The sequence below is a fragment of the Phocoena sinus genome, chromosome 8, assembly GCF_008692025.1.
Source record: "Phocoena sinus isolate mPhoSin1 chromosome 8, mPhoSin1.pri, whole genome shotgun sequence".
Taxonomy (NCBI): Eukaryota; Metazoa; Chordata; class Mammalia; order Artiodactyla; family Phocoenidae; genus Phocoena; species Phocoena sinus.
The window spans coordinates 33,753,832-33,773,266 of NC_045770.1; the positions used below are offsets into that span (position 1 = coordinate 33,753,832).

Here is a 19,435-nt window from a genome sequence, read left to right on the forward strand (position 1 = left end):
CCAGTGGGGGGAAAGATCATTTTCCTACTTCTCTGTTAAGACACTATGATCATACTGTAGAATTTGGTTCAAAAGATTTCTTACTCCATTTAGTTGATTGTCACATAGATATATAAAAAAAGATATTACAAGGAAAGATTTGGCAGATGAGAAATGAGCATGTCTGTGAAAGTTTGTCTAAGGCTAATGTGCATTTCTGACTTTGGGTTGCATGTTTAAGCTCTGTAGCCTGTGCTAGATTAAAGAATCTCCAAGAATTACTATTTCTTCAGGAGTAGGACAGGCAGGCTTATTTCATTTATTTATTGTATTGTAATTGCTAAGAATGCTTTAAATAACACTTTTATGTTTATGTAGCCACATAACTTTTGAGAAGTAAGGTGTAAATATTGACAATACTAATCAAATAGAAAAAAATGGCAAAGAAACCAGATCTGCATAATCAAGTATTCCCAATTTCTTACTGGGGGAGTTTTAAATAAGTATTATTTTCAGTTTGACATAACATAAAATAATGAAATAAAATAATTGTTTGAATCAATTTGAATTTTGTCCTAATTTTTCCTTAACATTTCACAGAGAAGAAAGTTTTTACATTTGAGTCTAAATTTCTAAAAGTATTATTACTCAAAGAATAAAATTTTATTAACTTACGGCCCTGATGCTTTCAAAATGTCCACCTTCTTTCTCAAAATCGATAGGCTGTCCTTTCAGTGTCCAGTAGAAAGTGACATCCAAACTAGCATCATGAATTGCTTTGCAGTTAAGGACGACGCTTTCTCCCACTGTTAACTCTGTTCTTTTAGGAGTAAGTTCTATTCTTGTAGGTTCTATAGAAATAAAAATATGTTAATTAGCATAACGTATAGTTTTCACCTTCATTCTGTATTTTAAATAATAGAGAAAAATTAAACAAGGAATCTATGTAATATAGTTGCTCCAGATACATATCTCTTAATAAACTATTATTAATTGAAATATTACCATTTGGTAATATTACCAAATATTACCACATTAATTGAAATATTAGCATTTGTAGGGAACAGATGATTTAAAAGTCCCTATTCCTGTTAAGAAGTCAGCTTGGATGAAAAAGAGGAAAGACTACATAACTAGAAAGAGCAATTGGTGCTCTGGAAGGAGGAACATTAGAAAAAAGAAGCTGTAGCCTCCCAGTCCACCTTCAAGGATCATCAAGTATAAATAAAAGAATTTTTACAATAAAAAATGCTTCACATCTAAGGAGGAATAATTCAAATGAGTTCACTTTAAAGGTTATACAGAGCACCTCCCTTCAAATTACTATCTTAAAGGAGATAAAAACCATACTACTACTACTACTACTACTACTACTATACCAGCTTGTATTCACTTTATAGTTTACAAAACCTTGTAAGTAGAGGAGTACAAGAGGCACCTCTGGCTGATTATAAAATATCCCCTTTGATAGACAGTGGATGCTTTAATTGAGATCTTTAAAAAAAGGCAAAATATTGAATAGAAATGTGTTTTGAGAAAAAATGTTTACATTATTTAATGATTCAGTTAAATTTTTTAAAAATAGATACATTTTTACTGGGTTTAGAGCAACTTTAAACCAATAAAGGCTAATACCAGCTGTACATCTAAGGGTTAGTTAAGCTAATGATCAAACAACTGCAATATGATATTTTTTTTAATAAAATAAGGAGGTGATGGAGACAGGATTTTGATACTTTCTTTTTTCCTAATTAGGTTCCTGATTGTAGATACCTCAAGAAGCCTGACACAGATGAAAAATTATCCTAATCTTCCTATTTCAGCTCTACTGCAATAGCATAGTCTGATGAAGGACCATTGTTAACCACTGATAAGATCCTTTAATATGCAGCATCCTTCAAAGCAGTCTCAGAAAGAGCGATACCAGGAAAGGAATGCCACAGTAAATATTAACATTCTGGAAGTCAAATATTTTGTGTGGCATTCTAAATTCTGGCTTCATCAGAGAAGACAGATCATCACAACATACTGCAGTTTAAACTTTGTGAGAATTGGAATGTTCTGAGTAACTAAATATTCCACTTAACTCATGATTAGCAGAGAACATTTTTGTTATTATTAAATTTAAAAAGTCTGTGGATCCAGCATTGCCTCACTATGAAAAACGTTGTTTAGCACACACAAGGAATGAGACCTGTACTGGAAGACTGACTTGGATTCCAGTAATGTATGCTATAAGTGAAGACATTTTTTAAATTATGTTCCTTCCTTCCCAGGATGTTTGCCTCTTTTCTAAAATATCAGAGTGCTGGCTATTTTAATTACATTTCTCTTTCTAAAGAAAAGGGAAAATGAACATTACTATATTTTTTGTGGTCAAAGTATGATTCATTATATACTACATGCACAAATGGAAAAAATTAGTGATATACTTCATCGTGAAAAGTATTCCTTTACCAAATGAAGAGAATGTCTAAGATAGGAGGTTTTCTTAGTACTGAACAATGACAGGTAGTCTCAAAAGAAGGTTCTAGACTTGGAATCTAGTTCACTTTAGAACTAGAAAACTAACAGAAACATTTAAGCAGTAATATTTATAATACTAAAAAGTTACAGTGTATAAAAATTCCATTGATGCAGAAATCAAAGAGTAGCTCAGTAGATTTATCTGATGTATATTTCAACACCACATGTTCACGTCCTCCTTTTGCTACTCTTTTTTTGCCCCAAATCCCCAGTTGAAGTGGTAACAAAGGAATATTACTGATTGATGCTAAAATTAATCTTGATTCAGGAAAATATTTTTATACTTTTGGCATACTTTTAAATTTTGAGACATCGACTAAAACTTCAGAAAGCTTTCTTTACCCTCCCACATAGTTTGTTCAGAGCATAATATTTAAATTTCTACCAACAAGGTGTTCCTTTCTTCATAGTCCCCTAAATAATGGAAAGGTACAATTCGACTGTGTTAGTTCTTTGTGTACAATATATTTCTTGAACAGGAACATGCACACACATACGTGCAAATACACATACATGCATGTTATATTTATTCACTTTCTGATAAGGCCATGAAACTATGCTTATAAAACATGTAGCCAGATTTTCTTACCTTTCACAGAAACGGAAGCTATGATTTCAGCAGAGCCAAAGACATTTTCCCCTTGGCAAACGTACTCTCCCTCATCTGATTTAGAAGCATTTAAGATCCGTAGACTCCCGTCTGGAAGAATAGCTATTCTGAAAATTATTAAAAAGTTTTTTTTTTCCTGTTTTACTGCAAATCAAGTAAGTGGTAAAAAACTCTCATGAAATCTGAAACCACTTCCAAGTAATAATAAATAAGGTAAAGGATCACTGTGAAAATATGCAGTGATAGTAGAAATGTTTTGCCCTTCAAGAAATTATGCAATAAACCCACATAATACCTTCTTATATTTAAAAAGGTTAGGGAGTTACAGGTTATTTTTCTTTTGACAACTTTATGACAGCTCCTTTTAAAACTTGTGGAATAAAAGGTGACCCTGAATTTGGTTATTAAAACTTATACTATAATATCACCAGCATTATTTTAATATTAAGCTTGAGGTATTTCACCTCAAACCAAGAATGATCTCAAAAATCAAATATAAAAAGAAACAGCATAAAAACATAGAGGAGGACAAGTACAAACATAAAATTAATTGTATACAGCCTTGAGATGATTTATGGTGGTTTCTCTGCAGTGCAACCCGTGTAGCAAGGGCGTGACAGACCTGATACCTGAAACCTGGGATGCTCGTACTGCGCTTTTCAAACATAAAAGCATGACATCTGAATTTACATTTGGGCTCTTTCAAGACCTTTATCAAAACTGGATCTTAAGTCTTATATGAAGGTGAGAAATTAAAGCATTATTAAAAATTTTTAGAAGTTCTGTGAAAATGAGGTTGACATTCAGGATTACCATATTCTCCTGTGTATTCATCATTCCAGAAATATAAAGATATCAAACTTAATTAGAATTTTTATCCTTTTCTCCTTCTTATGCTCCTGAAGTATAACCTATTATTGCACCAGTGCATCGACCTACTGAAGCAACCCGAGACATAACAGAAATGGCTGTTGTGATTTTATTTGATATGCCACTAGAATTTAGACTGACTTAGGAAAGAGGAAGTAACAGTATGTGCTACTTTAGGTAGAAAACTAAAGGTCTCACTGAACTTAAAATCCTAAAATTGGATCCTCCTAGTTCTGAAAAGAATAGTTTATTGCAGGGCAACATGATAACATTAAACTATTTAAGATACAAGGATAATGGCTAAATCAGTTTATCAACATCCTTTATGTTATTTAAAAATATGTATTCAGTTTTGCCAATCAGTCCAGAACCGATGGTTATGGGCAGCATTGAACTTTTAACAATTGGATTAGATTCTAGGCTGCTGAATATTGCTTATTAATTTATACTTACATATTATTATCCATAAAGAGACCAGTTTAAAAACATCATACTGCTTTCAATATGGATCAAATTTGATTTACAATGTATGAGAAGGGAGCCAAATTTAGAAGCAAGCCAAACTAGCAATAGAGGATTTGACTGTAATTTATGTCTAGCAGGGATATTAATGAGACATTTGGAAAACACAGTGGTCTCTGAAGTTATATAATCCATTTAAGATGGTCAATGAAAAATTCTGTTTGTTATTTAGATAGCGCTATTTCTATAAAAATGCAATATATGTACTTATTCCATTTCAATCACAAAGATACACATGCTACAAAAAGATTTATTTGAAAGCAAAGATTATACTTTTTATAAACAAATAAGCCTTCTCTTGTGAGAATGACACACTTTATTGAAATATAGTTAAATGACTACAGTTTGTGCAGATTATTAATATTGTGAAAATGTCTACATTTTACTGACTGGTGTAAATTCTAACCTAGCAGGTGAGAAGTTTGGCTTAAAATGTCACCCCCTTTAAAGAAATAAATGTATCTTAGATATTGGTAGTATTTTAGCTCTTAATTTAAGATAAGTCCTTTCTCACTGACAGGAGGCAATATGAATACTCCTGTACTTTAGGCCACTGATCCACTTGGAGGATGAAGAATTTTGAATACCATGGTGTTTTTTACCTGTCAAGTGACAATGTCATTTAACCAAAAGCCTGTCTACTGATTCAAGTTGCAAATCCTTATCAGATAAGCTCTTTTTTTTAATTTAGAAAAGAAAAAAAATAGAATAGACAATGAATCCAATTTATATTATAACATCTGGCTATTGCAAACAAATACTGAGATAATTGAATACTGAATTAATATTTCTTTGCAATTTCCAGCTTCTTTGTCTTCTGCCCTATGCTATTACCATGTGACTCCTACATTTGGAATCTTCAGATTTGTAGACTAATTCTTCTGAGACATCCTTGAACTTGGAATGGGGTAATATGGGAGTGGTAAGGTGACGGTCTGCTGTGGACAGGGAGAAATTTTAGAAATGCAAACCAGCATTCTAGCACTTAGTATCAAGGCACATTTACTCTCTTCTGGTCTCTAAATTTCTCCACAAGTTTCTGCCTCGACCTGGAGATGTCTTGGTTCTCATCTTGCACTTAGTTACTGGATCTTTGCCTTGGTAACTTGCCCAGTACCACAATCTACCTAGTATACCATTGTGCTTACCCTATCTTGCAAGGATTCATTGCTAACTTCCTGATGCCTATCTTGATCTCCAAATTTCAGGATCATTTTCTGGCCGCTCCATTTCCATGTTTGGCTTACCTGTCAGATAGTACAACCTATTTTAGACCCTTCCAAGTGCTTGTCTGGGAGTACCATCTATACACCTGCTGCCATATTATTTAGAGATCATGCTTTGACTTCCAGATTAGATTTTTTTCTGGTACCCTGTCATAATGGATATTATATCATGGAATCATTAATCACTAACTGAGACTGTGTGCTTTAAAGTCAGAGAGGGTTGCGTTCAAATCACTGCCATTGATGAGTACTTGTGTGATCTTAAAATTACTCAGTCTCTTTCCTTATATGTAAAACTATCATAATTATATCTAACTAGTTCTTTAACAGTATTAACTTGATAATATATATAAATTATTCTATTTTTGTGGTGTGTGTAGACATTAATTGAAAATTTACTCAAAATTTTAAATAAAATTTGTGACAAATTTTTAAAAAGAAAAAGTAGAGAGTGCCAGGGAAAGTTCTTACTATGAAAGCCTCAACTATTTAGGGTGTTAGATGAATCTTTTCTGAATGAAGTATTGCAGTGAGAACTGAAGGATGAAAGAGAGCTAACTAGGCAAAGTGTGGGAAAGCAGAGGGAATGACATTTGTAAGGCCCCCAGATGGGAAAGACCGCAAGACCTTGAAGAATGAAATGGCCAATTACGATGGCATATAAAAGCAGGAGCAGAGAGTGGCTCAAGGTGAGACTGGAGAGGTAGACAGGGAGTAAGATCATGCAGGACCTCTCATACTATGAAAAATATCTGATCTTTATTTTAGGTCAATGAGAGCTGCTAATTTTTTTTTAACAGCTTTACTGATGTATAATAGGCATATAATAAGCTCGCATGTTTAAAGTGTATAACTTTGAAAAGTTCTCACGTATAGATATGCAGTCATGAAACCATTAATTAGCATCGTTGAGATCATCAACATATATGTCCCCCTCAAATCTTCCCTGTGTTCCTCTGTATTCTCTCCCCCCGGCCCCTTCTCATACCACCCTTATCACTGGACTACTACTGATCTGCTTTCTATCACTAGAGTAAGTTTTCACTTTTACAAAATTTTATATAAATAGACTCTTAACACTATGTACTCCTTTTATTTAGTTAATTTCACTCAGCATAATTAAGTTGACATTAAATTGAGTGTCATCCTTGTTACAATGATCAAGAATCCATTCCTCTTCATTGCTGAGCAGTATTCTACTGTGTGTAGATGGCACAATTTGCATATCCTTCACCTTTTGGTGGATGCTTGTGTTATTTTCAGCTTGTGGCTATTACAAATAAAGCTGCTATGGAGATTTGTATATATGTATTTTATGAATATTTGCTTTATTTCTTTTGGATAAATACTTAGAACTGTAATGACTAGATCATCTGGTTAGTTTTATGTTTAACTTTTTAAGAAGCTGCCATACTGGTTCCACATGGTTGTGCCACTTTACATTTCTAACATCCCAGTGTGAGAGTTCTTGCAACACTTGATATGGTCAGTCTTTTTAATTTTAGTGATTACGGTAAGCAGGTACTAGAATCTGGTTATAAATTCCATTTCCCTAATGACTGCTGATGTTGAGCATCTTTATATTTGTTTATTTTCCATCTGTATATCTTCTTGGGTGAAGAGAGTGTGAGAATATTTTACCATTTTTATGGAGCTGTTATTGACGTTTGAGAGTTCTTTTTATATTCTATATAGAACTCCTTTTGCAGGTATCAGACTGGCAAATATTTTTTACCAGTTTCTGGCATGTCTTAGCATTTTTCCAACAGCAGAAGTTCTTGGTTGATGAAGTCCAATCTATTTTATGCTTTGTGCTTTTGTTGTTGTACTAAGCAATAGGTTAGGTTTGTTACCTAACCTAAGGTCACAAAGTTTTTCTCTGTTTTCTTTTTGATGTTCTATAGTTTTAATTTTTATGTTTATGTCTATGATTCATTTTGAGTTACATTTTGTTCATGCTATGAGGTAGGAATCTAACTATTTATTTATTTATTTATTTAGTATATGGTTATCCAGTTGTTCTGTGCCACCATTTGGAAAAGACTATCTTCTCTCCATTGTCAAAAATTAATTGGCATTCATGTCCTGGCTATTGTAAATAGTGCTGCAATGAACATTGGGGTGCATGTATCTTTTTGAATTATGGTTTTCTCTGGGTATATGCCCAGTAGTGGGATTGCTGGGTCATATGGTAGTTCTATTTTTAGTTTTTTAAGGAACCTCCATACTGTTTTCCATAGTGGCTGTATCAATTTACATTCCCACTAACAGTGTTATGATGATTCCCTTTTCTCCACACCCTGTCCAGCATTTATTGTTTGCAGAGTTTTTAATGATGGCCATTCTGACCAGTGTGAGGTGATACCTCATTGTAGTTTTGATTTGCATTTCTCTAATAATTAGTGATGTTGAGCATCTAAACGTCCATCAACAGAGGAACTGATAAAGAAGATATGGTACATATATACAATATTTATTCAGCAATAAAAAAAGAATGGAAATGGGTCATTTGTAGACATAGATGGACCTAGAGACTGTCATACAGAGTGAAGTAAGTCAGAAAGAGAAAAACAAATACCATATATTAACACATATATGTGCAATCTAGAAAAATGGTATAGATGATTTTGTTTGCAAAGCAGAAACAGAGACACAGACATAAAGAACAAACGTATGGATACCAAGGGGGAATGGGAGTGAGAGGAACTTGGATACTGAGATTGACATATATACACTACTATGCATAAAATAGATAACTAATGAGAACCTATTGTATAGCACAAGGAACTCTACTGGATGCTCTCTTGTTACCTAAATGGGAAGGAAATCCAAAAAAGAGGGGATATACGTATATGTATGGCTGATTCACTTTGCTGTACAGCAGAAACTGGCAAAACAGTGTGAAGCAACTATACTCCAATAAAAAAAATCAATTAGCTGTACATTACAGAGAAAAACCATGCGTTAGGTAAACCTCTTTCCATTATGAGTTATGGTGTTGCTGACTGTGAGTTCAATGTTAATAAATCACCATTATATATTATATCAGATGTCTTTAAACAGACATGCATAAGACAAGGCTATGTACTAACCAGTTGTCCACAAGGTGATCAGAGACTTGCAGGAACGTAACCCTGTTTTTCCCCCATGAACAATGGTTCAGTATTTGCTAATTCAGTGTTTGTGATGAATTTATAGAACATAGATACACAGAAAAATGAGAATTGACTGTATTTACTGATGAAGTGATGGAGTGGTCTGGGGTTTGCTTAAAAATAATTCACGGAGGCACAGGGAATTAGGTTGGGGCATAGATGAAACACATTGATGAGTCGAAAATTGGTGAAGCTGCAAATAGCTGCTCATTAAACTGTTTTCTCTATTTTTGTAAATGTTTGGCATTTCCTTAATAAAAAGTTGCTTGTAAAATCCCCGTCCAAAAGATAAATCAATTAACATTATATGTGTAGGTCAACAACTACTTAACTGTCTCTGCTATCTCATTGATCTACTGTCTTGATTACTGTATCAATATGATTTATCTTGAAGTCATGTAAGTTAATTCTTTCTACTTTGCTCTTCTTTTTCAGAGCTGTTTTAGCTATATTCTTTGCATTTCCATATGAATTTTTCAATTAGCTTGTCAATTTTGAAAAAGCTTACTGAGATATTGATTGGAAGTTCAGTGCATCTTTAGCTCAATTTTCACAAAAAAATTAACATGTTAACGATATGGCTTTACAGTACATGAACATGACATATCTCCATTTATTTAGGTCATTTAAAATTTCTCTAAGAAATATTTTGTAGTTATCAGTCTACAGGTCTTAGATATCTTTTGTCAGATTTATCCTTTTTTTGATGCTATAGTAAAGTACTTTTAAAAAATCAATTAATTAATGCATTTATTTATATGAAATATTTTGAGGTAATTATAGAAAAACATGTAGTTTTAAGAAGTAATATACAGAGGAATAGAGGACATGGTTAAAAATCTTGGGGCTCACATCTTGGGGCCCAACCTCAACATATTGACTCAAGTCTGGGAGTGGATTTCAGGAATCTGCATTTCAGCAAGCTCTTCAGCACACCAGAGACCTTCAAGATGGCAGAAGAATAAGACATGCAGATCATCTTCCTCCCCACAAATACATCAAAAATACATTTACATATGGAACACCTCCTACAGAATACCTTCTGAATGCTGGCAGAAGACCTCAGACTTCCGAAAAATCAAGAAACTACCCATGTACTTGGCCGTGTGGCTGACAGGTCTTGATGCTCCAACAAAATGTCAGTCCTGAGTCTCTGAGGTCAGAGAGCCACGTTCAGGATATTGATCCACAAGACACCTGCCAGTCCCACGTAATATCAGACGGTGAAAGTGCTCCCAGAGATCCCCGTATCAATGCTAAGGCCCAGCTCCACTCAACGACCAACAAGCTCCAGTGCTGGACACCTTATGCCAAAGAACTAGCAAGACAGGAACACAAACCCACCCTTAGCAGAGAGGCTGCCTAAAATCATAAGAAGTTCACAGACACCACAAAACACACCACCGGATGTGGTCCTGCCCACCAGAAGGACAAGGTACAGCCTCATCCACAAGAACACAGTCTCCAGCCCCCTTCAACAGGAAGCCTACACAACCCACTGAACCAACTTTAGCCACTGCAGGAAGACACCAAAAACAATGGGAACTGCAAACCTGCAGCCTGCAAAAAGGAGACCCCAAACACAGTATGTTAAACAAAATGAGAAGACAGAGAAATAAATAGCAGATGAAGGAGGAAGGTAAAAACCCTCCAGAACAAACAAATGAAGAGGAAATAGGCAGCCTACCTAAAAAATAATTCAGAGTAATGATAGTAAAGATGATCCAAAATCTTGGAAACAGAATGGAAAAAATACAAGAAACATTTAACAAGGAACTAGAAGAACTAAAGAACAAATAAACAGTGAAAAACAACACAGTAAATGAGATTAAAAATTCTCTAGAAGGAATCAATAGAAGAATAACTGAGGCAGAAGAATGGATAAGCGACCGGGAAGATAAAATAGTGGAAATAACTACTGCAGAGTAGAATAAAGAAAAAAGAATGAAAAATATTGAGGACAGTCTCAGAGACTTCTGGGACAACATTAAAAGCACCAACACTCAAATTATAGGGATCCCAGAGGAAGAAAAGGTAAAGAAAGGGACTGAGAAAATATCTGAAGAGATTATAGTTGCAAATTTCCATAATATGGGAAAGGAAATAGTCAGTCATGTCTAGGAAGCACAGAGAGTCCCATACAGGATAAATCCAAGGCAAAACATGCCAAGACACATATTAATCAAACTATCAAAAATTAAATACAAAGAAAAAATATTAAAAGCAGCAAGGGAAAAGCAACAAATAACATTCAAGGGAATCCCCATAGGTTTAATAGCTGATCTTTTAACAGAAACTCTGCAAGCCAGAAGGGAGTGACAGGACATATTTAAAGTGATGAAAGGGAAAAAACCTACAACCCAGATTACTCTACCCAGCAAGGATCTCATTCAGATTCAATGAAGAAATTAAAACCTTAACAGACAAGCAAAAGCTAAGAGAATTCAGCAACACAAAACCAGCTCTACAACAAATGCTAAAGGAACTTCTCTAGGTGGGAAACACAAGAGAAGAAAAAGACCTAGAAAAACAAACCAAAAACAATTAAGAAAATGGTCATAGGAACATACATATCGGTAACTACCTTAAATGTAAATGGCTTAAATGCTCCAACCAACACACATAGATTGGCTGAATGGATACAAAAAAAAGACCTGTATATATGCTGTCTACAAGAGACCCACTTCAGACCTAGGGACACATAAAGACTGAAAGTGAAGGGATGGAAAAAGATATTCCATGCAAATGGAAATCAAAAGAAAGCTGGAGTAGCAATTCTCATATCAGACAGAATAGACTTTAAAACAAAGACTATTACAAGAGACAAAGGACACTACATAATGATCAAGGGATCAATCCAAGAAGAAGATACAATTGTAAATATTTATGCACCCAAAATAGGAGCACCTCAATTCATAAAGCAAATGCTAACATCCATAAAAGGGGAAATCGACAGTAACACAATCATAGTAGGGGACGTTAACATCTCACTTTCACCAATGGACAGATCTTCCAAAATGAAAATAAATAAGGAAACACAGCTTAAATGATACATTAAACGATATGGACATAATTGATATTTATAGGACATTCCATCCAAGAACAACAGAATATACTTTCTTCTCAAAATAAAGAAAAAGAAGAGAGCAACCAAATCAGTAAACAAATCTACCAAAGAAAATAAACTGTAAATACTAAACTAAGATTAACATAAAACCATAAATAAATTAGATGCAGAAAGCAAACCCGAAGCCTACACTTTCTCCCAAAGTCCACCTCCTCAATTTGGGATGTTTCGTTGTCTATTCATGTACTCCACAAATGCAGGGCACATCAAGTTGATTGTGGAGATTTAATCCGCTGCTCCTGAGGCTGCTGGGAGAGATTTCCCTTTCTCTTCTTTGTTCACACAGCTCCTGGGGTTCAGCTTTGGATTTGGCCCCGCCTCTGTGTGTAGGTCGCCTGAGAGCGTCTTTTGGGAAGTCTGAGATTTCTGCCAGCATTCAGTAGGTGCTCTGTAGGAGTTGTTCCACATGTAGATGTAGTTTTGATGTATTTGTGGGGAGGAAGGTGATCTCCACGTCTTACTCCTCCGCCATCTTGAAGGCGTCCCTCCTGTCATCTTCTTAATAGGAAAAACAATTATATGTGTAATTATAATTAAATGAGATTGTGCTAATGGAAATGCACGTTTCCGGAGAAAGTGATAACTAAGATGATACCTGCAAGAAGTAGGAATTAGGCCACTGAATGTCTGGAAGCAGGAGATGGAGTGAAGCATCTCAGATTCGTCAACTTCTTATTGAATAACTTCTGTAGTCCAGACACTACAGAAGGTTATCTGGTATACAACGATGAAAAAGTTCCAGTTCCTACCCTCAGGAATTACAACTAAAGAGGAGTCATCCGACAGGCAAGCAAGAAATTAACATTCAGCATATTAAATTCTGGAAAGGAATAAGCACAGGTAACTCTTTGGATTACATAGAGGGACATCTCACCAACCTGGGGGATGTGAGTGTGGTTAGAGGAGAAATCTCAGGGGATGTGACAACTCATTTGAGGGCTGAACGTTAGGTAAGTCTTATTCTTATCCAGGCTTTGTGGGGGGGATAGGTAAAATTATTTATTGATAAGCCTGTTTTCTAATTGCTTTTCTGAACTCTAGTCTTTCACTCCTTGCATTCAAATTGCACATTTCCTCTGGATTTAACTTCCTAAATTAGAGCTCACTCTTTTGCCTGAAATTTTCATGGCTCTCAGTCTAGCCTGCAAAATAACATACTTCTCCTTTGTAGAACAGTTAAAAGTCTCCACCAAATGGTCATAACTTCTATCATCCCTGATCTCCTGTGCTCTGCAGGTCTCCAAACTCTTTGTAATGCATTTTCTATGTGTGTTTTATTTCATTTGTAAATTACCTATGCAACTCACACACATACACACATAGAGTGCTATACTAATAATGCTAAATACACTGTAAACATATAATAATTAGATATTATAAGTAAAACAAACATGTTATTCCATTTTCTCCTTTCTCCCCTCCCATCCCCTAATGAATATCTTGCACAATTGAACTGTTCAGACCTGTATTTGGAGACCATTTCTCTAGTCATAAGACCATGTACCTTTCAGTGGTTAGATTCCTACCTATTTATCACAGCTCAAATGTGCTATCTGCCTGAACTCCTCCTTAATGCTCTTTAGTTAGGATTATTCCTGCCTTCGTTTTCTACTTCCTCAGAAGCAAAATAGCACTGTCACATTTTTTTCTTAGTACATGATAGCTTGTGTGTCTTATCCACTAAGCACTACAGTTTCAGCATTTTCAAGTGCCTACATTAACACTTGAGAACAGAAAAAAATGATTGGTTCAAATAATTAAAAACTACTTCAGTGTTGAAAATAATACAATGGAATGTTGTAACAATTAGTCAACCCCGATTTATCTCTTCCATTGATGTATAAGAAAGAGTTACCACCGTAAAAATATAATAAAATTTTACTATTATATTAGTACTTTCAATGACAGTTATAAAAATTATTTTAAAATATTCTCTAATAAAAGTACATTTTATATGCGATATAGGTACATTTATGATTTTTGATAAAATCTGAGATGAAAACTTTAAAAAATAAGAGAGCTTAGGACCTATAAATGTCTTAATATGGTTCTGCTAATGCTAAGCATTTACTAATCACTTTATATGTGTCAGGCATCATACTAACCTTCCACACCTTATTTCACATAAGGCTTCTAACTATGTGAGTTGAGTATTGCTAGCCTCATTTACTAATGAGAAAACTATGGTTCCTCATAATTTATTGCTTTATTCAATGTTATTCAGCAAGTGACAGTGCCTTGATTTCAGCCAGGGTCTTTGATTTGTTATTTGTTTGCCTGCCAGTATCTACCTGACTCACTTGTAACCTCCTGCACTTGTTGTCTTCGTAAACTCCACAATAGCTGGTACTTAATAAATGGGGATGGAAGTAAACTGGATATACCTTAAGTGATTTATCTTATAGATGAAGAAATTGATGTCCAGAGCACTTCAAATCACTTTAAAAAAAATAAAATGGCATATAGTTTGTTTGATAATATTTATTATGCTCCTACTGTCTGCCAAGCCCTGTTAAAAAAAAAAACTCTTTTAATACATTTTAATTCTTACAAAGACCACAGGTTTAATTTTACACTCATTTGATAAAGGAAAAGGAATAAAATGAGGCACAGAGGGCAGAAATAACTATCAAGATTTTAGAGCATGCCTGCTGGATTCCAAAATTCATACTGCACTTTCAGCTACTATACGTTGACCCAAAGTAAGCATCAGAAGGAAGCTTTGCATTAGATCACAAGCTTAGTGGCAGCTCTGACCTGTGATAGAAGCTGACAGAAGTGGAAACTCAAGGGTAACAACAGAAGACACATGTTTCCTATAGACGATGAAATAGAGAAATTCACACTCCTTAACTTGATCAGTAAGATTTTACAAAGCTAAGGGCAATATGCACTCAAGGAGGGCTGTGCCGTCACCTTCTCTTCCCTTTAGATGCAGTTTAGCTGGAAGGAAGAAAGGAGATGACCCAGAAAGACATGTATGATGGCCTTTAGAAAGCGAGAGGGAAAGTTTAAGTGCAGAAGTTACTTTAATTAATGGATCTCATTCCTGGCTCTCAGCATCACTGCAAGGAACTTGAAAAAATTGCAAGGCCTTTTGTGCTGAGCCACCGAATCATTTCAGAACCTCTATGCTCTGCAGAAAGGGTGAGATGGAACAGAGGCAGCTTCTTTGTCAGAGCTAGATATTGGAAGGTATTTGCCATTAACAAAACAAAATGAAATAAAATAAAAACCACAAACACATACTTTTATTGTCCTCTTTCTGAGGATATAGCTACAAGGATTTGTCACAGACACAGCAAACAACATAGACTGAACTACACTCATTTTTTTTCCTCAGATTGGCTTCTTACACCAATGTTTCTTATTTTACATAAATTTGTATGAAAAATTCTGAATGTGCATGTATCTATTTTTGTGGAGACACTATGTAACTTTCCTCAGATTCTCAAGGGAATCTGTGATGAAAACAAGATTAAGAACCATCATAAAATCTTTTATTTTGTAGATGACATAACTGTACTCAAAGATGGGAAGCCTAGAGTATTACCTTTTTAAAGTTCAGGGTAAAATTCAGACTATTAACTCAGAAGTCATCATTTACTTATCTTTTTTCCATCATAACAAATTGGTCAAGCCAGATCTATTGCACATTTTAAATATCTCTTACATCTAACCCCTTGATTCTGGCTTACTGGAGTCTAAACACAGTGGGTAACAAACATGAAGTGGTTTGACCTTTTCTAATTATTGCCTTTAACCATGTTCTGTCTAATCCCTTTTTCTACTTCCTTTGAACGTCCAGAAGGTCCCTCAGCTTTGAGATAACTTTTAGTTGTCATAAAGGGCACAATTATCTCTGATGTTCTGCTCTACCCCTCCACTCACTCAGCCCTTAGCAAGTGACTCGAACCCAGGAAGCTGCAGCTACAAGGAGAATGGAGAATGATCTCTCTTTACACCTTTTCTCTTTCTTCTCCCCAATTCTCTTTCTCTTCTGTGTGTCATAATATGGAGGAGAAAATTGGTAAGGGAGCAGTGTCTCTTCCTCCTCTGACTTCTTTTTGGTCCTTACTGGGATGCAGCTGCCACTCTGGGTGAAGTGCTGTCCACTGAGCCATTGCTGATGGAGGCCTCCAAAGACTGGTGATTATGAGCATGTCAGTTAGTCTGTGGGCCCTTCTTCCTGAGTGTTCCCTGATGTAGCCTCCTTTTCAGGCACTGCCTCTTCCCCTCTCTGTCAGCTCTCACTTCTGTCAATTTGCTCATGGAGCCTAGAACACTCATGCTTTCCTCCCTTCTCTAAATTCCATCCAACCCATGGGAACCCCACATACTCTTGCTCTTCTAAATGGTAGGAGTGTAGGTCTCCTTCCTGCCACCCCACCTTGCTGCTGTGTCATCTCTCTCCAGTTATCTTCTCCCCCTATTCAAACAGGACCAGAAGATGATCGGCAATTCTGTTACCTAAGCAAATGTTCCATAAGGAATAAGATACCAGTTTTATAATGTCTGTGACTGTCCTTGGAATTTTCTCCCTTACTTGAATTTCAATTTGGGAAGGGTAAGGAAAAAATCTCACAATCCACATTAAGCCAGAGCCTAGAAAGAATGTCTCCCCATCTCTCTAATATTGTCTTATACACACAGAAGTGAGGAGGGAAGACGGACGTGGAGGTGGAAGATAACGCTATGCTGAGATGACATTTAGACAAGCAGAACTGGTGTAGCTACCTGTGTCCCCAATGAGCTACCTGGTTCCTAAATTTTTAGGTGTCTCTGCAGGATATTAGGTGCTTAGTGCAGCTTTGTTCTCACTTTTGATTTTCAGGTTTAACGTATAATTACCACTTTCTCTTACTACTACAACGTTATTTGAAGCTCTCATCAACATTCATCTTTATTTTTTTAACATCTTTATTGAGGTATAATAGCTTTACAATGGTGTGTTATTTTCTGCTTTATAACAAAGTGAATCAGTTATACATATACATATGTTCCCATATCTCTTCCCTCTTGCGTCTCCCTCCCTCCCACCCCTCCAGGCGGTCACAAAGCACGGAGCCGATATCCCTGTGCCTTGCGGCTGCTTCCCACTAGCTATCTACCTTACGTTTGTTAGTGTGTATATGTCCATGCCTCTCTCTCGCCCTGTCACAGCTCACCCTTCCCTCTCCCCATATCCTCAAGTCCATTGCTTTCAGTACCAGGCCACTCCCTATTTCAACACGTTGGTCACCGTGTGGTGTATGATGCTCTTACCACCAACTTAATGCCTATCCAAGTCTCCATGCGGCATTCAGGATAAAAGCCGAAACTCTTCAGTATGATGTATGATTCTTTCATAATCTTAATCTCTCTCTGCCTTTCCAATCACATCTCAAACTCCTAGCTGCTTCCTCACATCTACACCCATCATGCTTTCTCTTCATAATGAAACACTTGTCAACCTGTGAAGAGTCTATGTCTTTCCATGACCTCAAGTCTTTGTGAGTAGTTTTCCTCTATCTAGCTTTTCCTGCTTCCCAGCTTCAGATCTCTCTGGTAGATTCCTTATCATTCTCAAACTACTTGTTGTTGTTGCTCAAATCACATCTGGGTGATGTTCTGTGATCCTAAGTTATTATCTCCTTACCCATACATCATTATTCTTCTGTACTCTTATACTTCGAACACATTCCTCAGTATCCCAGATCTCAGAATACTGTTATAAATATATTTTCTAGACTGAAAACTATTTGAGGAAGGAAATGAGCATCATAATGACACAGTAAGTAGTCAACAAATTAGTGCTCAAATCCCTTATCTTAGTATCTGATTAATTACCACATTTAGTATAAATTAATTTATCAGATCCTGTTTTTTCCATAAGGGTCCACACTGAGAGCTCTGGCTATCTAACTATGGGTAAGGAAGCAAAGAGTAAAATTGAAGGGGGCAATAGAAGATATTTTGAGTTAACTTCATTTGATAGGGTTGAAATTCCTATATTTTTTTTCACTGTTAAAATATGTTTTCATACAAATTGTGAATTTTTTTGTTCTAGTTCTGTGAAAAATGCCATTGGTAGTTTGATAGGGATTGCATTGAATCTGTAGATTGCTTTGGGTAGTATAGTCGTTTTCACAATGTTGATTCTTCCAATCCAAGAACGTGGTATACTAAGTGAGAGAGTGGCATGGACATATATATACTACCAAATGTAAAATAGATAGCTAGTGGGAAGAAGTTGCATAGCACAGGGAGATCCACTCAGTGCTTTGTGACCTCCTAGAGGGGTGGGATAAGGAGGGTGGGAGGGAGACACAAGAGGGAAGAGATATGAGGATATATGTATATGTATAGCTGATTCACTTTGCTATAAAGCAGAAACTAACACACAATTGTAAAGCATTTTTTTAACATTGCTTAAAAAATATTTAAATATTTTTTAAAAAATATTTTAAAAAATATTTTTTCATTATTTTCAAAGGTTTAGGTACATTTCATAGTACTATGGTGTGTCTGTTAGCATGAATATGCCAGTTTTTCCTTATCGACAATGCAAAGCTCCTCAAATCTTAATGGATATTCTTTCTTTGAACCATACTTTGAAAACTGTTATTCATTAGCTAGATATAAACCTGTGTATATATAATATGTTCTTCTATTCTATATTAAATTTACTTGTTCCTTATAGGCTGGTAAAAACCTGTTTCAACTAAGTGCATTTTTTTCATTTTCCCCTGAAAGCATTTGGCTTAACACTAATGAGAAATTGATCTTACAAAGAAAGAGAAATTAAAACCAAACACAATCGAGCTAGGTAAATGTAGAGTGATGGCACTGGATTCTAAACTTTTCCACTGAGATGTTTCTAAAGCTGAAAGATGCTTTGGAATTGTATATAGCCCCAAACTGAGAACTCTTTTAGTAAAAAAACATAGTTGAGATGGCATTGAATCATTTACCCTGTAGCTTTTCATAGTGTTCTGAATACTCTGTCATTTCATGTTAACTTGGACATGAAACTTGTTAATATATCTTAATGCAGTCTAAAAAGGAAAAGGACAGGTATTTATAAAGACTTGAAATCTTTATTACTCCTGGAGTTTGTGTGAGTTTTTGCATTTTCTTTTTAGTCTGCTGCCTGTATCAATATCTAAATCTCTTAGGAAGCAGAAATAAATTATTGCTCTTTTGAAACCTCTAAGGTCACAGAGATAGCACCCAGGGCAAATTATGAATTTTTGATATCCCCACCTTGGGATGGTTTTTAGTCCATGTTAAATTATACTGACCTAATTAGAAAGCTTGACTGTGGCTAAGCTCTTTAATACTAAAAGAATGCACTTTATTATTTTTTTTATTAGTTCTCTCTTGGAGAGCAACTCAAGTTAGTTTCTGAACAAAATACATCAACATCAGCTAATTGATT

The 19,435-nt window shown here is 35.4% G+C and overlaps 1 protein-coding gene across 1 annotated transcript in view; it reads right to left on the bottom strand.

Annotated features, from left to right (window-relative positions):
* Positions 1-19,435, bottom strand: part of CNTN5 (contactin 5) — a 1,462,970-nt gene that overhangs the window by 176,178 nt on the left and 1,267,357 nt on the right. The window contains exons 14-15 of the mRNA XM_032640142.1: positions 3,095-3,222; positions 655-830 (exon numbers count right to left, since the gene is read on the bottom strand). Coding sequence (XP_032496033.1) covers positions 655-830; positions 3,095-3,222 — 304 coding nt within the window. The remainder of the gene's footprint in view (positions 1-654; positions 831-3,094; positions 3,223-19,435) is intronic.